The 23,745-nt window shown below is 36.7% G+C and overlaps 1 protein-coding gene across 12 annotated transcripts in view; it reads right to left on the bottom strand.

The window, feature by feature from the left end:
- Positions 1 to 23,745, bottom strand: part of LOC138964585 (6-phosphofructo-2-kinase/fructose-2,6-bisphosphatase-like) — an 85,551-nt gene that overhangs the window by 6,399 nt on the left and 55,407 nt on the right. For 6 of the 12 annotated variants that reach the window (XR_011455149.1, XM_070336580.1, XM_070336577.1 and 3 more), the window contains 2 exons: positions 15,141 to 15,268; positions 157 to 4,677 (listed from right to left, as the gene is read on the bottom strand). Coding sequence is in view for 8 of the 12 variants with exons in the window: in XM_070336580.1 (XP_070192681.1) it covers positions 4,609 to 4,677; positions 15,141 to 15,268 (197 nt within the window). In the remaining 4 variants the exon portion in view is untranslated. Of the gene's footprint in view, positions 1 to 156; positions 5,453 to 12,347; positions 12,365 to 15,140; positions 15,269 to 23,745 lie in introns of those variants that run through there. The other 6 variants (XR_011455148.1, XM_070336578.1, XR_011455147.1 and 3 more) reach the window with 3 other exon arrangements.

Raw genomic sequence — 23,745 nt, forward strand, 5'->3', positions numbered from 1 at the left:
AAATCAAAAATAATGCAAAGCCTCAAAATCAGTTTTCAAGTGTTAATACTTTTATATTCTTTTTAAGATTCAAAATCAACCAAATCAACAATTCTCACATTTTTCATGTTTTACAAACAAAACAAAAGTAATAGGTCTTACATTTGTTTGCACACATTGCATGTTAGACACATAAATAAATCATGAACAAGTACTATTTTTTAGAACGCGTTGTTTTGTGAAACAATTGTGCATATCAAACTGAATAAAAAATGCTTAAAAACCAAGTATTAATTTCTGGGGGCATGACACAACATTTTCATACAAAGATGTGTAGCCACTGGCCCACATATAAACTTTGGTAAGTATTGATTTCACACAAAAACATCTACATAGTTACATGTTGCATACACACAACAAATAAAAATCAATCTGGCATATATACCTCAATTCTTTGTTAATAGTTGAATACATGATGAAAAAATACATGCAAAGTTGTCTCAGTCTCTTGGTCTCTTAAACACGCACTCACACATGGACAGAAGCATGAACATTTGAACACACACACACACACACACACACACACACACACACACACACACACACACACACACACACACACGCGCACTAACACACAAAGTTAAAAAACATGAGGGTCAAACAAACTGTGAGGGTTATGTAATCGTACGTGTCACTAATAAACTTTTAAGGGAGCACATGTAGTGAACAAGAAGGGCAAAGCCCATACGACTCACATGCTTGACCTTGACCTTTAATAACTAAAATAACTAAACCTAGCAATGACATCATACACTAAGAACTGCTTTACACATTTTTCCTACCAAAATACATGTGACGTCATCCAAGGTCATGCAACACAAAGCTGTTAATTCAAGACATAGGAAGTACAATGGTGCTTATTGGCTCTTTCTACCATGAGATATGGTCACTTTTAGTGGTTCACTACCTTATTTTGGTCACATTTCATAAGGGTCAAAGTGACCTTGACCTTGATCATATGTGACCAAATGTGTCTCATGATGAAAGCATAACATGTGCCCCACATAATTTTTAAGTTTGAAACAGTTATCTTCCATAGTTCAGGGTCAAGGTCACTTCAAAATATGTATACAATCCAACTTTGAAGAGCTCCTGTGACCTTGACCTTTCTTTATTTGGTGTTTAACGTCGTTTTCAACCACGAAGGTTATATCGCGACGAGGGAAAGGGGGGAGATGGGATAGGGGAAAGGGGGGAGATGGGATAGAGCCACTTGTTAAGTGTTTCTTGTTCACAAAAGCACTAATCAAAAAATTGCTCCAGGGGCTTGCAACGTAGTACAATATATGACCTTACTGGGAGAATGCAAGTTTCCAGTACAAAGGACTAAACATTTCTTACATACTGCTTGACTAAAATCTTTACAAACATTGACTATATTCTATACAAGAACCACTCAACAAGGGTAAAAAGTGAAGAATTTTATGGGTGAGAAAAGGAAAGTAAAAGGACTTTGGGGAGGCAAAAATAGAGAAGAAACAAGAAAAAGATCCTAATTAGGTTCACGGCATCGAGAGTGATGCTACCTTCTCTCAGAAGTTAGTAGAGAAGGCTCCCCATGCATCCACCACCCGGGGGACGCGCCTCTACGCCAATTAGGGGGCGCGAGGACCTTGACCTTGAAGCAAGGTAAACTAAACTGGTATCAAAAGATGGGGCTTACTTTGCCCTATATATCATATATAGGTGAGGAATTCAATCTCAAAAACTTCAGAGAAAATGGGAAAAATGGGAAAAATAGCTGTTTTTTAGACAACATTTATGGCCCCTGCGACCTTGACCTTGAAGCAAGGTCAAGATGCTATGTATGTTTTTTGGGGCCTTGTCATCATACACCATCTTGCCAAATTTGGTACTGATAGACTGAATAGTGTCCAAGAAATATCCAACGTTAAAGTTTTCCGGACTGCCGGCCGGCCGGCCGGCCGGACGGACGGGGGGGACGGACGGACGGACGACTCGGGTGAGTACATAGACTCACTTTTGCTTCGCATGTGAGTCAAAAACTGTGGAAGCGTTATCAAATTTTGTGTTTATCGATGCATCTTCACAAAATGTTGCATACTATTGTAAATACCCCAAATGAGCTTGTACGTAATATTTTAGCAAATTATGAGCACACAAAAACAAAAGCTGATAAGAACGACTGTCAATTAAAGCTTAGGTCCCGTTCATTCTCAAACGAGATATATACAGAATGATTCAGGCTTTTGACAAAAAGACACAGCAACGTTATGAAACACACTAAATATGGGCGTAAAAACATGTTATGACCCATACCGATCCCTTGCCCTGCTATGTAGCACAAGTTAACACACATCCACTTTAATAGCTTATTCTAATTGGTCCAACCGTGTGCCAACTTCATCATTCAACCCCTGGAACCCACAGAAATGAAGGCGAGTGTCACAAAACTCCCTATATTCTGTTTCCGTACTTTCTAAACATCTTTCTCGCAAAGAAGAAGTCTACAAATCCACTGATTACACGAATAAAGTTAACATATTAATTCTGTAAAAAAACAAAACAATTATCATTTTCCACGTAGGGCAGCCAGGAGAACCCCTATGTTCAAATGAAAAAAAAAGTGTGCAATTTAAACATATGGAGTTATCTGTTATCATAAGCTGATGGGTTAAACAAGAAGGATGGTGCCTTTAAAGATAACACAAGTCCAACAGCATTATATACAAGCAGCACTGGACTTACATTTGAACTGTTTTAGTGTTAAACATTCAAAGGAATTGTTTGTTTGTTTATTTGTTGCTTAACGTCCAGCCGACTACGCAGAGCCATTTTCAAAGGAATTCCCTCTGACGATAACAGGTGATTTAATTATATAAAGAAATACATGATTAAAACCATTAACTGTTCTATGTTCTGTTCTTTAAACCTCTGTAAATGTTTCCCCATTTCAAGAACCCCTCCTTGGTCAGACCTGATTTGCGAAGATTTTTTGAGATCTTAAAAGGGAGGGTTCACTTTATATGAATCCATAACAAAATATTCGCTCTTCTAGCTTCATAAAATAATGTTCAAGAGAATGTTGATTTCCTTTTCATTGACTCAAACTTGATACTAATGCGAGCTGTATCCAATCCTAAAAATATCCCACAGAAACAAACTTGTGACTTGTCCCACAACCATAACTAGCCTCATACACAACACTTATTTAACTATTTACAACATCAAAGAAGCAATCGTACACTGACCAAGAGCATGGTACTTATTAACTGCCTTGCAATGCAATTTTCATTATTACCAATCATATTTATTCTGCAACTTCCCATCGGATCATTCAAGAAGTCTTGTTTCAAATGTTTAACTTTAAACTTAACTTCAAAAGAAAGAAAAAAATCGAGTAAAAGCAACTATCATCAAAATCATTTATTTTCTTATTGATTGCAAATAAAAACAAAATACATGTATAAAGTCTGTTATGAAAAAAGGGTGAAAGTAAAGAGGGAAACACAGGGCATTTTCAATGGTTATATGTGATTTACAAGACGAAAACAAAACCAATGCCATTTTAACTTGATATTAATCAATTCATATAATACACTTTTCTTTGGCTACAGATAAACAAGAATAACACTCACACATTATTAATTACAAAAATTCACACGTCTACATAGACCGTTGAATCCATGTAACACACCAATACCGATGCCAACAAACCTTTAAAACCTGCAATGATTTAGATATCACAGAAAAATTAGAACCCCCCCACCCACATTTTATTTTATTTTATCCAATTACATCATTTACATCATAGCACCAAACACACATACCCACTGGCTTAATCCAAACATAGCACAGGTACACTTCCTTTTGGCACAACTTTCTTTCTTTCTTTATTTGGTGTTTAACGTCGTTTTCAACCGTTCAAGGTTATATCGCGACGGGGAAAGAGGGGAGATGGGATAGAGCCACTTGTCAATTGTTTCTTGTTCACAAAAGCACTAATCAAAAAATTGCTCCAGGGGCTTGCAACGTAGTACAATATATGACCTTACTGGGAGAATGCAAGTTTCCAGTACAAAGGACTTAACATTTCTTACATACTGCTTGACTAAAATCTTTACAAACATTAACTATATTCTATACAAGAAACACTTAACAAGGGTAAAAGGAGAAACAGAATTTGTTAGTCGCCTCTTACGACATGCTGGGGAGCATCGGGTAAATTCTTCCCCCTAACCCGCGGGGGGACCTTTTGGCACAACAATTTCATTACAAAATGTAGCAACGCAAGATCGTTCTCTTGGATCTCTCTTTATCCTAGCGATAATCATGATTCTCACTTGACAAAGCATCACCATTGTGATTAAAAAACAAACAACAGTTAGTTGTCTTTTCGTACGGGATGTCAGTTAATCAATCAAAAGTAGCAAACACACAAAAACACAAATATTACTGATAGGCATGGTGAGTTCTCCTTTATAAAAAATAAACAAACAATATACAAAATAAACAAACAATTTTCAAAGAACTGAAGAAAGAAAGAAAGAAAGAAAGAAACTAGCTGTGTTGGCTGTCATGGAAATCATTTTCCGGAATTTGAAGCTCTTAAAAAACCAAGACGGTCAAAATCATGGGCCAACTGCAATTTTCCACAATATTCACACTGTTGTCTTCCTGCAGAACAGACAGAAAATGGATGTGGTAATTAAGTTAAGAAAAGCAGTTTACTGTTACATTCACTTTAAACAATGCATTGAGGATCAGACTCGGGTACCTATCACCAAAATAATATGTGTGAATGATTTGCGTCCATGGGGAAGATACTGCAGAAATGTATTTACAACAAACTGAAATTTCTGCATCAGAGCAACTATACAAACTTATAAACATTCACCTGGGACTAGATCAACCAACAATTTAATGCTACCTCCGACACACCAACATAAATATATTTTTCCTTGTTCATGAGCTCCTTTTCCATAACGTTTTTTTAAAATGAGGTAAACAGAAACTTCTCAACTGTAACGTCTCCTGAATAACTGAATGGAATAAAGAAACATGATGCTGCATGTGTAGCTCTTAATGTCAAAATGTACAACACACCAGCACTTCATAAGCCAATCGGTACACGAAGCAATTCTGCACTCATCACACAAATTAAGTCCTGCCATCAATTCAGTCTGCTCCTAAAAGAATATGTACATAATCCTAGTCCTTCAAGCCGAAGATTCGCTCAGCCTGTATTCACGAATTTGCCCAGTGGCAAGAAATTCATGCAACTGTTGACAATCTTGCACGGAGAGTGTGTTGACGAAATTCTATGGTGACTGTTGACATGGTCAGCACTGTTCAAAATGACCATCAGCAGACCGTTGAGCGATGGATGTCATCAAAAGTCAAAGCAGGTGCAAGGTTGCGAGTCGGTGACAGGCCGATGTGTGAGCACGTGCTGCAAGACACACACAGCAGGAGCATTCCATTAAGTACTCTGTCTGCCACCGACAGCCTTTTAACCCTTTCTAGCTGAGTTAAGAAAATTGAGTGGGAAGTGAACTTTCTGCAATTACGTCTTAGAACTCCTTCCTACCGGAGTTGATTAACTTCTTCCTAGTTGGCTTGATAGCAATGAGGACAGTGAAGTCTTCTTTGATACTCGGGTCTGACATTTCCTGCCTTAAAGCTGAGGCGTAGTGATGAAACTAATGAAGTGGCTTTTGCAAGAAAGAGGGGACACGATGCAGCTCTGATTCAACTTGGTCTACACTGGATCAAGTCTCCTCATATGTTTGTGTGTCTCCCACCACATCTACCCGAGTCTCCTGCTGCGCACGATATAAAAAGTCCCATCAGTTTTCATACGTGTTACGTCTGACTGTAAACCTTGAACCTGTCAGTTCCGGTACGAAATGAACTTATAGAAAACTTATAGGAACTTATAAGAAACTTATAAGAAATGTATAAGAACTTATAAGAAACTTATAAGTTTCTTATAAGTTCTTATAAATTTCTTATAAGTTTTGTATAAGGCATTATAAGAATAAGTTTTGCTATAAGTTTTGCTGATAAGTTTCTACCATTTCTTATAAGTCTGGTATAAGGAATTTGTAAGGAATTGACAGTGTTATAAGTTGCTATAAGAAAGTATAAGGAAATTATAGGGAAATTGTACTTTAACATTTTGGGAGTCGATGTGGACTTAGAAAAAAAAGGGCGCCTTCCACTGGCTGTCAACCTGCAAATTTTTCTAAGTCCAGAAGCAATATAAAAAATTCTTTTAATTTGCTGTTCCAACATCCTTGGAAAGAAATATACCATCTCACGCTTCAAAATGAACAGGAGGGAAATATGAATCCACTGATTTGGAAGATAAAAAAAATTAAAAACAAAAATCAAACTTTGAAATCTTGTAAACCAATAATTATATAATGAAAAGAAAAAGTCAACATTTTCATTCAGAGCCTATTTAGTTAAAGGTAAATGTATCTGCATATGGGAGTTTGTGTACAATCGTTATTTACTGCTCTGTCTGTCTGTCTGTCTGTCTGTCTGTGTCTCCCTCTCTCTCTAATGTATAATAAATATTCTGTACAAAAGTTAAATGAAAAGCCGTACCACAAAGTTTTTCAAATTTGGTTGTGATGGTTCACAGCTACCAGAGACTTTCTATGACTCTCTGCTATTACACAATCAAACAAAAAGACTACAAGACAACAACAAAAACTCACATACAAGTAAAATTTCCTTGTATGATCATTGTGGGAATCAGCTTTCTTTTGGGATATGAGGCCTCACAAATGAAGAGATTCTTTAAAAAAAATTAAAAAAATAAAAAAAATAAAAATTAAAACTGGTATTTTTCATTTCAGTAATGCCTTTAAATACCTTACCTACTTTAGTCCTCAATTGTTTAGTATATATGCAATAAATAGGTAAAGGTTAAGAACACTCATCCTAATTCCTAATTTTTATTTTTATTTTATTTATGTCACTAAGTAAATTATCTTATGAATGCTTTTTTTAAATAAAATATTAGGAAATAAATTAATAAAATCAGATATAATTTTTAAAAAAAAACACACTCCATATTTCAGAACATTTTCTCAAATAAATCAATGCAAAATGGAAAACAATATACAGTGGTCGCCGCTTAATAAAGCCACTTCTGGACCGACGAAAAATGGCTTTAATAAGCGACGGATTTATTAACCGGCGGTCCAGGAATACGTGATTTTCGAAAGAAAACAAATCTTCTCGTTTGTTTACGTCACTCAGTCACTTTCTTTCGTCATTTACACTTGTTTGAATCTAAACAAAACTTCACGAAGGATGTGGAACTTTTGTTTTAATTATGTACATGTACGTGTACTTTGATCACTTCGGTACATCAATAATTTCACTGTCACCGTCACGAATCATTACTCGGTAGAAAAGAACGATTTTATGAGTGTTTGTTTGTTGGTCGTCTTCCACATCAGAACAAGATAATGTGAGTTTTAGTCACAAACTACGTGATTTCTCTGAGAAAACTGGCTTTAATAAGCGGCGAGGTGGTTTTATTAACCGGCTTTTTCTAATACATAGGATATAGTGATAAATCTGGACCGTCTGAAATCGGCTTTTATAAGCGGCTGGCTCTATTAACCGCGGTTTTATTAAGCGGCGTCCACTGTAGTATTTTAGTATGAACAGAATGAATAACCTTAATCCTTATTTGAACAACCATAACATAAAAATTCAAATTAACTACTCAAGGTAAAGGGATAAAATTGTAAATGTTGCATACATATATTTTTTCAGCATTTTGTCTTTTTTTTGTGTTCTGAATGTAATATCCTTTTAGATGGGAAAAGAAAGAACAGTTCTTCAGGGGAGACAATCATGTATGCAATTAAAAGAGCAATATTGCAGTTATTTCCCTTTACATCCGGGGACTTCTTGTTTGAATGTCAGAGCAAGTGGAAGGCCAGTAGCAGTTAATGACACATTATCTGCAGAAATACCACACTTATTTTCAGTCAAATGATTTTGTTGAAAAGAGAGAAGTTTCAAGGAGTAGAAGATGCATTTGGAGACCAGCACTGAGAAGAAATTACAGCATTATGTGTGTCAGGAGTTAATTCAGCTGATGACTGTTTGCCGCCATATTGGACTATCGGCGGTTGAGATGATTTGCTGACTGGATTCAGTCAAAAATTGGTGAGTTCCATCGTTTTCTTTGAAGTTAATGAGGAATGAAGGTAAACTTATTTGCTTAGAGTCATGGTTTTTTTTGTACAGATGGAAGAATTCGGGAATTATTCCTTGTCCAATGCATTGTCACTTTTTGTCAGTAACTCGGAGTTAGATTTACTTTAGAATTTGCACTTTGACTTAGCCAGTATTTTCGAATGCGGAATGGTTCTACACAAAATACTGCCTTTAAAATAGTTTTATTTCAAGTTGGCTTGAAAGGTTTTGCAGAGCTTTTGTGTGAAATAGAGTCCAATTTACTGCAAGGATTGGATGTGCAGACTAATCCATCGATGTAATACACTCATACAGAGGAGGTAAACTTTTTATCGTCAGTAATTTTGTGATTACTATGAAGCATTAGCTGTTTCGTTCCACAGTAGGCTGCAAATGTGTTTTTAGAAAAATGTTTGAACAGCATTTTTTTCTGCAAATTTTAGTATACTGGTCTTTTTAACTTTAAGGCCTGGACCACACAAAAAAGGAATGTAACTCACTAACTGTAAGTTGTAACTTGTATTGTAACAAATAAGCTGCAATACTGTGATTCAGAACTATTCTTCTGGAGAACTATTTATTTATGAACTGACTATTTCTAAACTTCATAGTTGTTGATCAGGAAAACATTACATTTTGAGAGCAGTTTGACATTTTAAATTTAATGCACAAAAATGACAAATAGCAAAACAAATTTATAAACACCTTTTTCTTACGTTTTGCTAACGTCTTTTTACGTTTTTATTTTTTATAAACGCTTCCTTAGTTTACTTACAATTATTTAGCACATGTTTTTGACCTAGATATATTGAAACTAAATAAAGTATACTTGACTTCATTTTTATTTTTATTTTTGGTGCGAAAAGCGAAAAACAACTTTAGGTTCGGCGCTTAAAAAAAGGGTCGGTCGGGTTACCGGAAACAAACATATTTTTCTTTTTGGCCTAAACTACTCAAATCTATTAAATTAAATAATGTCCAATTTTCAATGTAATTTTGTAATTAAGTGTATTATAATTTGTGTGTGCAGGTGATGACCAGTGCCACTCACTACCAGGAGCTTGCTGCCTTATTCTGTGTCAAGGATATGGACCCGCCTCTTTCAACATGCAGAACTTTGTGCAGCTGATTTCTTGAGTTATTCAGTGCCAAGGACAATGGAGAGCCACCCATTTCAACGTACACAAGTTTGTGCAGCTGATTTCCTGCCTTATTGTGTTATTCGGTGCCAAGGACAATGGAGACCCACCCATTTCAACGTACACAAGTTTGTGCAGCTGATTTCCTGCCTTATTGAGTTATTCGGTGCCAAGGACAATGGAGACCCACCCATTTCAACGCACACAAGTTTGTGCAGCTGATTTCCTGCCTTGTTGAGTTATTCAGTGCCAAGGACAATGGAGACCCACCCATTTCAACGTACACAAGTTTGTGCAGCTGATTTCCTGCCTTATTGTGTTATTCGGTGTGTGCAGCTGATTTCCTGCCTTGTTGGGTTATTCAGTGCCAAGGACAATGGCGACCCACCCATTTCAACGTACACAAGTTTGTGCAGCTGATTTCCTGCCTTATTGTGTTATTCGGTGCCAAGGACAATGGAGACCCACCCATTTCAACGTACACAAGTTTGTGCAGCTGATTTCCTGCCTTATTCTGTGCCAAAGAAATACCAGATCCACCCCTTCAAATGTGCAGTCAAGCTTGTGCAGCTGTATTTCCTACCTAATTCTGTGCCAAGGACATGAAATTGAGAGATCCACCCCTTTCCACGGGATAAAAGTTCAAATCTTTCTCTACAAACTGTGACCAAAAGCTTCTTTCTTTACAAGGCGTTACCCGACTCGGTGCCAGTGTTTGAAAACTTCATGTGATTTGGGGAAAATGTAATTTATTGCAACAAAAAGTGCTTTAATGCAATGTGGTGTGCAGAAGGACAGGTGCATATTTCTCGTACACTCTTATTAGTTAAACAGGGGTGAAGAGAGAACAAATAGAAACAGAGTGTGTGTGCCTGACTGCGTTTATATTACAGATGACTAATGAGTTTAGATTTTTTTTAAAGTTTTTTTTTATTTCATAAGGAGAATAAAATATTGACTTTAACATTATGCCTTTGACTGAGTTTGATATGTGCATGTCCAGAATTTTGAGTTTTCTATGCATATGCAATTATAGGGAAAGTACTTATAATTATAGGTTTTCTTTATTTCCCCATTATAAGTTTTGATTTGAATCCTTATAAGTTCTTATAAGAACTAAACAGGCATTCCTTATAAGTTTTATCTCATTTGCATGTAAACTACTGACATTTATACGGATTTAATATCAGTTCCTAAATGCAATTCTTATAAGGAATGTCTTCTCAGTTCTTATAAGAACTTATAAGGATTCCATTATAGGAACTTATACCAAATCCCTATAAATGTCAGGATTTTAAATGCAAATGAGGCAAAACTTATAAGGAATGTCTTCTCAGTTCTTATAAGAACTTATAAGGATTCCATTATAGGAACTTATACCAAATCCCTATAAATGTCAGGATTTTAAATGCAAATGAGGCAAAACTTATAAGGAATGTCTGCTCAATTCTTATATGAACTTATAAGGATTCCAATCAAAACTTATAGCAGCTAATGGAAAACATGTAAGTTTTTTTTTGCCCATCCCTATATTTTCCTTATAAGTTTTACCTCATTTGCATTTAAAATCCTGACAACTCTTATACCCTTTTATGGCTATAAGTTTCTATAAGAAGGATTTGCCTTATAAGTTGCTATAAGTTCCTATACGTTTTCTTATAAGTTCATTTCGTACGGGTAATCTCTATAAAACAAGCAATAGTGACAGGTTCGTTTCTATACACTGTACTGGTGGCTGATGTTACACAGATATCTTGCTGAAAAGCTCGGGCGTTTTATAGGCGTACGCGTGAGAAACTTGGGTAGGACGGATGGGACACACACACACACACACACATCCCCTCGTTCTTTCTAATGCCAGTTAATTAGTTGTATCGCTACTGTTCAGCTTTAACTTAAGGAAGGTTTATCTTTGTATACCTATGTGTTCTACAGAAGAAACTATACACATAAACAACTTTAGTTTTGTCTACATCTGTCTGTAACATTCAGACATTGTGGACCACTTCTCAGCTAACTTGTTATAACTCAGAATCTCTGTTTGCTTGAATGCAGCTAAAGTCAAACCAATAGGAAAAAAATACCAGTCAAAAGAAAAAAAACATGACAAAACTTGAAAGAATGTTAGTAAAACGAAATATATTTGAAAATATACTTATTTACGCACTGACATTAGCGTATAACAATGTTATGGCACATGAGCCCAGAGTCTCAATAATTTTTTAAAAATGTTGAATTGTGAAAATTTGAGATGAAAAATGAAACGACACATTGAGTGGTAAAATGAAGATAATGACAATAACTTCATCAGGAGAAAATGTCATTAACACTTATTCCTTACTATACTGACATTCCCACTACCAAATGATGTAATAACACACACACCCAGAAAAATATTTAAAGCAGTCAGTTGTGCTATAATGCTTCACACAGAAACAGCAGACTGTGAACAGAAAAAAGCATATTCAAACACACGCACATGTAACGGTCATTGCTACACGCAGTCAAGATCTCATGAGGGAATAGTCATGCAATTACATTATCATAACAGAAACTGGACATCAGCAATTCGCTTTGAATCCCAAGCAGTCAGATGTCAGTCCATGTACAAAGGATTAACATGCACAATGTGTGACAAAACGAAAAGCGTACATAGATCAAAAGTACGATCAGAATGTGCTTCAGGAGGATGTTTACCATACAACTTATGCCAAGAGTCAGAGCTCATTCTTAAAGCATCTACAGATTGCAATCAAACTGTGAGTATAACTAATCTGCGTGCCTCTCTTGCTAAATCCACTCACAAAAAGAATAACATAAATAAAAACAAAAGTAAATGCACACACATCTTCTCAATAACGTCGATCCATTGTGCAGGTTTTAGTTGACATGTCTAACATCTAGAAAAAAACAAGGGTAACAAGTGCAACTCAATCCATCCAAAATAGCGTGTGTTCTCTCCTTTTGAGAACAGCTTACCTTAATCAAAACATCCCCTGAGGACACACAATTTATTTACAGTTGTTTAAATTTCCAAATCAAACATTTACATTAGAAGGATAAAATACAAGAAAATTGAAAATCTCAGCAGGTACTAAAAACTGGTTCACATTTTAAAGCTCAGTGCTGTATATAATTTTGTAGTCTGCCAAAGTATTTTTACTTTGATTCATTGTGAACCAGTTAACATTTAAGTTCACAACGAATCAAAGTAAAAAGGTTACAAAACTGACCTCACTGAGTTACTTAACAAAGTTAATTCATACACAAATTCCCACTCTGGACATGAAGCAAACAAGCAAAGGCTGTTCATTTCCGTTTTATTCTGACACATTGTTTTCACGTTCTTCACAAATAATTCATCCCCGTGAATGTTTCGCTATAGGATGCAGAAACTATTTTGCACAAGTATTTTACATCTCAACCCTACTTACACACACACACACACTACAACATTACACGCTACCATTCCAAAAGCAAATAATTATACAAAAGCTTGTATCAGAAACATAGATGAAATTAATACCGGATTTAAGAAAGAATATATTCATTATAGAAATTCAATCCGACATGCCAGACTATACTTATTTAGTTTAGAACTGCCAAAATCGATGAGAGAGAGAGAGAGAGAGAGAGAGAGAGAGAGAGAGAGAGAGAGAGAGAGGGTGAACCTTATTGAGCTTTAGTATGGAGCATTTAACTGAGTATACGGGCCAAGGCTATCACGTTCACAGCTAAACTTATATAGCCTATGATTACAGCCCGTATAGCTCAGACGTCACGTGACGGAAAGAATGTTATCACACCATTGAAATGACATTCTTTCCGTCCTCTATAGGCGACGAAATAGGTCAAATTTTGTGCACTTTTTAGTGGAAAATGCTTCGACGCCGGAGCGGGTACTGGACCCAGTGCCGTTGTAGTGCAAGTGCACTACACACTGCCTTTGTAGTGCACTACAACGGCACTGGGTCCAGTACCCGCTCCGGCGTCGAAGCATTTTCCACTACAAAGTGCACAAAATTTGACCTATTTCGTCGCCTATAGTGGACGGAAAGAATGTCATTTCAATAGTGTGATAACATTCTTTCCGTCACGTGACGTCTGAGCAGAGATACTGTAGCAGATCTCTGCTTAGAGCTATACGGGCTGTAATCATAGGCTATATAAGTTTAGCTGTGAACGTGATAGCCTTGGCCCGTATACTCAGTTAAATGCTCCATACTAAAGCTCAATAAGGTGGAGAGAGAGAGAGAGAGAGAGAGAGAGAGAGAGAGAGAGAGAGAGAGAGAGAGAGAGAGAGAGAGAGAGAGAGAGAGAGAGAGAGTCAGACATATAGACAAGAGACAAAGACGCAGATACAAACAGACAGAACGAGAGAGCTGGCATCATAGAGAGAGAGAGAGACAGAGAGAGAGAGAGCTGCAGCCAGCCACATAAAGAGAGAAAGAGAGATTGGATATGTTAATTATGATAACAGAAAATGGAAGTGACAACAGAATCAATCCCAAAGCTAAAGTGGTGGCGACTACAAGGAGCGAGGCCAATTCTGACAGAGAAAAACGTTGACGATGATAATTTTAATAATTGATGCGTTTGGCTTTAAGTTTCGTATGAAGCATATTTCAGGTATACCACATGGCTTTTATTCAAAGCCAAAATTCTCATATATGAAATAAAACCTCCGACATTTTAACCACAGTGAGCATACAATGACCTGAAGCATATCAAAAGCAGACACACTTTCAAACAATAAACTTGAAGATGCAATTGACATATATAAAAAATATTCTGAGGTAAAAATCTAACCCAACACTGGTGAAAGGAATTTTTTTTAAAAGAGCAATCTCAAATGTAATCAAAGCATTATAAATGTGAACATTAATGACCAATTAGTATAGCTCCCTACTAGACATTTTTGCTTATGACACTTAAGACACACACTGGCTGAACAAGAGTTGAGATATGACTCATCTCTTTTATTGGAGTGAAACTTTTCTGCAAGCGTTCTTTTAACAACTGCTTTATCCTTCCCAAAATGTGTGTAAAGTTATATCACGAAATGACGAATCTTTAACAGACAGTTCACCTAACACATTCTGAAGGTAAAATTATTGTTTCTCTTCATATCATTTTATTGCATGTTCAATATTCCAGAAACGCAGACACACATCTCCCCAACAAGCGAACAACAGATGGTCAAACAAGAAGAAAGCCAAATTGAAGAAGAACTGGAAATCACAGACGGAAGATCTAAACCATAAACATGAAAAGCAGACATCTGTTCAAACAGACATTATCTTATTAGAGAGAGAGAGAGAGAGAGAGAGAGACAGAGAGAGAGAGAGACAGACAGAGAGAGAGAGAGAGAGAGAGAGAGAGAGAGAGAGAGAGAGAGAGGGGGGGGGGGAGAGAGAGAAAGACACAGAGAGACCTGGGGAGAAAGAAAGCAAAGGAAAGGGATAATAAAAGAGAGAAAAATGCAATTAAATAACAATTAAAGAACTATCAAGTGTGAGAAAAAGTGAGAAAAATAGAGAAAAAAAGGAAACAAAAAGAAACAAAAAGAAACATTTGAGAAGAGATGCTCAAAATAAATATTAGACACCCCACCCACTGACCCCACCCACCGACCCTCCCCACCGACCCTAAACCTCAGCTTCTCTTCTCCAAGAAAAAAGTATTACACCCAACTCATGCCCCTAAAGCAAAACAAAAAGAAGTAGTAATTGCAAAGAAAGAAAAAAACAATTAACAAAATAAACGACTCACCTTCGGCTTTTCACGGTGCGTGTTGACAGCTGGAATATCCAGCGCCAAGAACTCCACCCTACAGCCATAGGCTACCGGTGTCAACTTTACGACCGTATGGAGAGGCACCTTCAGATACGGAAGGTCTTCTGCAAGAAAGAAAACGGGAACGCGCAATAGAAAGGACTTTAGTAAAGCTTATACAAACCCATGTGTTTAATATGTCTGCGAAGTGCTTTTTTATTGCCATTTTAATTTCCTGCTTTCAACAGGAATCAGTGAGGCTGTAATTGATTTTAGTATGTGTCCAAGTGGATCTTTCCCATGTCAAAATCATTGGCAGATCTAAAATGGTGTACATGATCGTTTACACAAGAAGGATGGTACAATTTCAACTGCAATTTCTCCATGTGAGATAATAAAGTTAATTTTATTTGATTTGATTTGACAAGTAATAAAGGTCTTTTTATGGTACCTTTAATAAAGGTCTTTTCTGATTTGACTCCTTTATCTTAACGTAAAACTATGTGTTTGATTTTTCTGGTGATCTGTTCTACAGATCACTGTATACATTAACGCTGGAGAAAAAAAATTACCCTCAATAAATGATAACCCCTGCAAAGCAAAGACATTGATCCTATTTTTCTCTAGCTGTTCCAAATTGATCCGGGTTAACCTAATTTCCCTGAAATCAAAATACTCACTGCATATTTTATTATTTATTGGTCTTTAAGCAACGTCAGACTAATTAGCAAAGAAAACGATAACGATATATTAAATAAAAAGAAAAGAAAAAGAATAAGAATCCGAAATTATACCCAAATATGAATGTTCTTTCATTTTCTAATTTCTGTTGTTGTTTGTTTGTTTGTTTTTCTAAATTTGCCTGAACACATCAGAATATGTACGAGGCAATGAATGAACATGACTGAATGAATGGAATAAACTGGAATTGCAGTAATATAAACTTTTTTTCTTCAAATTATAACAAGAATTTTAAAGAGCTGTTTATTAAGGACTATGATACGCTGTTTTGTGAAGTGACTGTAGATATTGATTTAGGATATTTTCTCTCCTGTAAATAGGCTCTAATCTAAAAGAGACACACCCACGCTAACAGGCACACAAACTCAATCATATGAAAATAAGCAGCAAAGTATCAGTGGCAATTAAGACTTATTTGGGATGATAAGCCACATTTGACACACTTGGGTTAGTATAACGGATAAAACTGAATACGGGTGCAATTCGAATTCAATTAGACAATAAATTGTCTGAAACTGTCTGTCCAAAAAAAAATAAAGCAACACTGCCAATAGACAATGTTTGGAAATAATTCTGTCGAGTTTTTATGCATTGTGAAAGAGTGAATACTTTTAGTGAATCAAACCTACTCAAGTGACATTATAGGTAAGTCACTATTTTGCTTGTTTGCTTAACGCCCAGCTGACCACGAAGGGCCATATCACGGCAGTGCTGCTTTGACATATAACGTGCGCCACACACAAGACAGAAGTCGCAGCACAGGCTTCATGTCTCACCCAGTCACATTATTCTGACACCGGACCAACCAGTCCTAGCACTTATAACCCCATAATGCCAGACGCCAGGCGGAGCAGCCACTAGATTGCCAATTTTAAAGTCTTAGGTATGACCCGGCCGGGGTTCGAACCCACGACCTCCCGATCACGGGGCGGACAGGTAAGTCACTAGCGAAGCGTGTGTCTGAAACACGTGGACAAGGAGCACCTGTCGAAAGCTTTTCTGACTAAAACCAAGGGTATTCACTCTTTCACAACCCAAACAAGCCCGACAGAGTTATTTCCCGAGTGTGTCTATTAATAAGCTAACTTTGAACAGGACCTTCTCCAACATAACGAAGACATAAATAAATTAAATAAAATAAATAAAAAGACAATAAAAAGAAATTGCACACAAGATTAATTACTTTCCTTTCACATCAACTGGGGTAATTACCAAAAAAATATAAAGAAACTTTAAAAAAACCCTAGCTACAATATCCCAATTATTGTTAATCTAAAACAGAAACGGTTGTCATTAAGTCAACTATCACAAAAAGAACACATTGCAAATGGATTAAACCATTTCCTTCTCGATATCAAAGCAGTAAAAAACAAGTTGGTATGCAAGCTTTATACCAGGCAAGTGATTGAATTAGAAACAGCCTCAATTTTCACTAAATGCTACCCCAAAAAAATTGAACGATACCGGGCATCTTTCGACTATAAAAAAACAAGATGCACAAATAGGGAGATGCATTTTCTTTCTTAAGAAGTTTTGGAAATAAAAATGTCAAAATCGCAGACAATCGAGAGAGATGAGCAAGCCATTTAAGTGTGTATATACAAAGCCAAAATTGTCTGTAGATCAGTCATACAAGTTTAAAACAGACGAAAGCACAATCCAAGGCCATTTTTCACACTTGTTTGTTCAATGTTATACAGTTATAAATAAAAAAATTCAGATCCTGAGTTCAGATAAATGAATAAAATATTTCTTTAAAATAAATCAAACAATTAGGCAATCTCTTGGCAACAGATTGCACATCATTATTCACCAAAGCGCTCTTTTGTTAATGGCAAGTCATAGCATTTCACACCTATATAAAAATATACTTTTGGTGAAAGAAACCTTAGGGAAAATAATGCAAGCAAAACAGGAAAGAAATTCTTGAAATTGAAACAAAACTCAGGAAGAATCAATTTTCAAAGTGGAAAGTAATTGTGCATGGTACCACTCCTGCACTCTGGTAAATATATATATAGAGAGAAATATTCTTTTTTTTTCTTTCCTTTTTGTGTGTGTTAAAAACAGCAACAGGAAAGCATTGGAATGGAAGATGGGTTGGGTGTTAAGACATAAGTATTCAACATATTTTGCAAATTCTATGACATTGACAGATACTTAAAATGAGCTTTTATCTTCACCGTGTTTTTTTTTTTTTTTAGTTATAAAAGCTTTCTGCAGGACTGGTTGTTTAAAAAGAAAGTTTTACATCAAGTAAATTTTTCACTGAATGTATTCTGGCAGACTGGGAATTGAGAGGGTCAGGTGTCGAATGTGTATGTATGTGTGCACGAGCGTGTAGAACAAGTCCCAGAAAGCTACCTAACATAATTATGTTGATGAAAATGTACATGTGATATATATTCCAGATTATATCCCAAAGGTTTGTTTTCTAATTATTTTTCTTCTTCCGGTTATTGGCTTTGATTCTTTCCATTTAAAAACGTTGGGGCTGCTTTGTGGTGACCGCATTTTTTCAATCAAATTCATAGACTTTTTGTCAAACAATCTTTGACCCACTTTGAACTATTGGATTGCATTTCAGCTTAGAAGCTTAAAAAGTAATTAACTAATTTTTTAATCAAAACTCTTCTTAAAACAGAAATTGCATCCAATTGGATTAAAGTTTGCATTGTATTCATTATTATTTCCGGAATTCAAAATGATATACATGTCTTGTGTTAGACAAAGTAGGTTTCTCCAAGGAGACCACTGCGTTGTCCCGTCGCGATATAACCTTCGTGGTTGAAAACGACGTTAAACACCAAATAAAGAAAGAAACACTGTGTTGTCTCAGTTGAAGGTTTTTGGCTCACCATGGATTTGCTCATTCCCGTGGAAAAAAAATCCAATGCATTATTTTAGGCTGACAGATTGACTAAATGTTTTTACATCGATTTATGCAATTTGTTTTGTTTTTATTTAATTTGTTCCCCAGCGTCCTATACATGTACTTTTTTCATTTAGTCAAGTTTTGACTAAATGTTTTAACATAGAGGGGGAATCGAAACGAGGGTCGTGGTGTATGTGTGTGTGTGCGTGCGTGCGTGTGTGTAGAGCGATTCAGACCAAACTACTGGACCGATCTTTATGAAATTTTCCATGAGAGTTCCTGGGATTGATATCCCCGAACGTTTTTTTCGTTTTTTTGATAAATGTCTTTGATGACGTCATATCCGGTTTTTTGTGAAAGTTGAGGCGGCACTGTCACGCTCTCATTTTTCAACCAAATTGGTTGAAATTTTCGTCAAGTAGTCTTCGACGAAGCCCGGACTTCGGTATTGCATTTCAGCTTGGTGGCTTAAAAATTAATTAATGACTTTGGTCATTAAAAATCTGAAAATTGTAAAACAAATATTTTTTTTGTAAAACGATTTAAATTTACGATCATCTTATTCTCCATCATTTTCTGATTCCAAAAACATATAAATATGTTATATTTAGATTAAAAACAAGCTCTGAAAATTAAAAATATAAAAATTATTATCAAAATTAAGTTGTCGAAATCAATTTAAAAACACTTTCATCTTATTCCTTGTCGGTTCCTGATTCCAAAAACACATAGATATGATATGTTTGGATTAAAAACACGCTCAGGAAGTTAAAACGAAGAGAGGTACAGAAAAGCGTGCTAACCTTCTCAGCGCAACTACTAAACCGCTCTTCTTGTCAATTTCACTGCCTTTGCCATGGCCCATGAGCGGTGGACTGACGATGCTACGAGTATACGGTCTTGCTGAAAAATTGCATTGCGTTCCGTTTCATTCTGTGAGTTCGACAGCTACTTGACTAAATGTTGTATTTTCGCCTTTCGCGACTTGTTTTTGTTTGTAGTTATTTGCAGTGTTCATTGTTGCCCTCGTCCTTTACGGGATGTAAAGGGGGAGCGGGGAGGTCTGTGAGACTACAACATCTTTAAACAAAAAGGGCAAAGCCCATACGACTCACATGCTTGACCTTGACATGACCTTGACCTTCAGGGTCAAGGTCAAATAACTAAACCTAGCAATGACATCATACTCTAAGAACTGCTTTACACATTTTTCCTACCAAAATACATGTGACCTTGACCCAAGGTCAAGGTCATCCAAGGTCATGCAACACAAAGCTGTTAATTCAAGACATAGGAAGTACAATGGTGCTTATTGGCTCTTTCTACCATGAGATATGGTCACTTTTAGTGGTTCACTACCTTATTTTGGTCACATTTCATAAGGGTCAAAGTGACCTTGACCTTGATCATATGTGACCAAATGTGTCTCATGATGAAAGCATAACATGTGCCCCACATAATTTTTAAGTTTGAAACAGTTATCTTCCATAGTTCAGGGTCAAGGTCACTTCAAAATATGTATACAATCCAACTTTGAAGAGCTCCTGTGACCTTGACCTTGAACAGGGATCGCGTTTACGCACGATTTTTGCGTATTTGACGCATTTTAAAAGTCGCTGACGCGTTTTTTTCGCCGCGCCGCGTAAGCCATACGCAAAAATATTGTAACTTTTTCTTGTCTTCACGCAGCGCTTTTGCTCTGACTTAATAATCACCCGATCCTGAAACTGACTATAGGGCTCGAGAAGTGACGACACACATGAAATCTGCGCGTCAAAACTAAAGTCCGTTTCTTTTTGCATCGAAGTATCGCAAACGAACGTAACGAGGGTATTACCAGATAATGTCTTGTCGGATAATGAAACAGACATTAGCTGCTCTCCCATCTCGCGCTTCCAAAAGGCGGAAAGTGTGTCTAGTCGTATTAGAGCGGGAAACAAACTCGCAAGGCCCGAAGGTTGGAGACAGCAGGGGTGTTATTCGACAGGCGTGCGCGGAGTTCGACAGGAAAACTCGCCGTATTTAGGTAAGGAGTGTCTTTAAGTCTTTCGTGCGTGTTTTGTTTGTGTCTGTACGTGTTTTCGTAGTACGCAAAAATATTGGTCCGTGACGCGTTTTTTTCGTTTCGTTGCGTATGACTTACGCGTTTTTTAAAAAGCTAGCGCGATCCCTGCTTGAAGCAAGGTAAACCAAACTGGTATCAAAAGATGGGGCTTACTTTGCCCTATATATCATATATAGGTGAGGTATTCAACCTCAAAAACTTCAGAGAAAATGGGAAAAATGTGAAAAATAGCTGTTTTTTAGACAACATTTATGGCCCCTGCGACCTTGACCTTAAAGCAAGGTCAAGATGCTATGTATGTTTTTTGGGGCCTTGTCATCATACACCATCTTGCCAAATTTGGTACTGATAGACTGAATAGTGTCCAAGAAATATCCAACGTTAAAGTTTTCCGGACGGACGGACGGACGACTCGGGTGAGTACATAGACTCACTTTTTCTTCGCATGTGAGTCAAAAAAATTGTAGCTTTGAAAGCTAAAGTTTTAAAAAATCATGAAAGAAAGAAAAAAAGAAAATTTACAAAACATAGCCAGACTGATGTTTGTTTGTTTATTTGGTGTTTAACGTTGTTTTCAACCACGAAGGTTATATCGCGACGGGGGAAGGGGGGAGATGGGATAGAGCCCCTTGTCAATTGTTTCTTGTTCACAAAAGCACTTATTCAAAAATTTGCTCCAGGGGCTTGCAACGTAGTACAATATATGACCTTACTGAAGCCAGACTGATGAATTTGGCGACAGAAAAACTTAAAGTTTGGATAGAAGGAACTAATTTGTCCTTTAGTGAGAAAGTGTACAACATTAAGTCAGAGGAATGTATTTGCAGACCGTGAGTGAGTGAGCCAATGAACAAATGAATTAACAATGAATGATACGAGTGAACACTGAAAGAAAGAAATAATGTTTTATTACAAAAAAAAGTTCCAGTAGCAGAACCACATAACGCAATTGACATTTCTGATCGTCCTAACGTTACCCTTCTTATCCTTTTGTACCAGCTTCCTATGTAATTAGACACAAACAATTAAACCAGTCTGAACCTAAATGTAAGTGTACCACTAAGTAGAGTACTGTGAACGTTAGTAACTATCACCAAGGATCAAAACATTTTTTTGAGGTGGCCTCCTTTCATCGGGGGGGGGGGGGGGGGGGGGGGGGGGGGGGTACACAAAATAGGTTGACCTGTTTGAACAGCACAAAACAAAACACACGACCTACAGGCGCTACGTTAAAGCAGCCTTTTCTACCTGAGTTTAGAGCCTGCCAACACATTTCAGTGGACTTTCAAAGGATACATGCAAACACAAAACAAAAATCACCAAACAAAAAAGAAGGAACAGACTTAGATTAGGAATAAAGTGCAGCAACCCCTTTCAAAGAAGGCAGCTTGTGGGGGAGTGTTGAGTTAATGGAACGGTCAGACAACAAGCATTAACATTCACTGAGACCAACAAAACTGGACAGTCTCAATTCCCCTTTCACTTGCTTAATTTGATGGTTTTCACTTACCGTTTATCGGCCATCACCCTAATCAGCCATTTTGGGGCAAATTCTTACCACTAAACACAAATCAATATTTTTTAAAACAACCACAACAAAACAAACTCAGACGGCCTCAATAACAATAAGTCATCAAAACACTGCTTTATTCATAGAGAGTAATAGTTAAACACCCATGTACTCCAAAAACAAATAAACAAATAAACAAACAAACAAACAAAGGGTAACAGCTAGAATGCCATCTTAAAATTCAGCCAAAATAATACATGGAAAATCATGCACAGTAGTCTATGTGTTGCCAAACTAAGCAGTGTCGACATACCGTAATATTAAGAACATTCAAGTCCCCCAGACACTGTGCCAGTGGTATAACGATGTTCCAATCTACTAATTAGTTTCATGCAAGAAATTACACTTCCTGTTTCCCAGTACTACATCTACTCTCCTACAAACCTGACATAAATACACCAAGTACATACAGAAATTACCCATCCCAGCACGAAAGAAGGTAAAATGCTTAAATGACTCACCTTCGTCAAAATCTTTAACTTTCAATACATGTAACTGACATCTAAACTAGCATCAATAAACCTTGACAGTTCTTTGCCTGTGTGCTAAATTTGAACCATGAAGACCCTGTGCGACGACATCACCACTTCGATCACTACAATAATTCAAGAAAATTCTTTTCTATTGAACAAACTCAAAGAAACAATTCCTGAATTTCTCAAGTGTTTTGCGGTCTTCAAAGGGGCTTCACAGTATAAAAGAGGGAAACTCAAATTTTGAAAACTGACGGAACTTCCAAGGCTATCACTCTTTCTTGTTAAATGTTATTACTCTGTAAACTGGGGCAGGCAGCTGGTCTCAAGGCCAACCAGCTATCACAATGCAACTGCCTTTGATCTCACCGCACATCCAGAGCAAAAATATGTCCACTCTGTATTCTTCCTTTGATGTGCGGCTGATACACCGGAAGCGCCTAATGTGATGGTTTTTTTCTTCTCAATTTTGCCTCAAAAGTGGGGGTTGCGCCCTTATTCAATTATCCCCACTAAAAATCAGTTGTTTCCTGCCTCCTGCTATCTTTGTACACATACATATACATTTTTGTCTAACATTACGTCATTTTGTTTAATGTTAGTAATACAGTGACTTGCATGATTTGTTAATTGTTACTATTATTGTTATAATAACATTACTGTTATTGCTATAATTATATTCAATAAATGATTTTGTCATCATTTTCACGAGTTTTCATTCACAACAAGCTGGGTAGCAAAATACAATATTGAGAGGTGAAATGTGGATTGTCAAAATAAAGGCCAAGCTGGCTATTAGTTTGATATGTAGAACCAATGCGGCTTCGGATTCGTGTTTCCGAGGACAACGATTGTAAACATTCCCTCTCAAAGAACAA

The sequence above is a fragment of the Littorina saxatilis genome, linkage group LG4 (assembly GCF_037325665.1).
Source record: "Littorina saxatilis isolate snail1 linkage group LG4, US_GU_Lsax_2.0, whole genome shotgun sequence".
NCBI lineage: Eukaryota > Metazoa > Mollusca > Gastropoda > Littorinimorpha > Littorinidae > Littorina > Littorina saxatilis.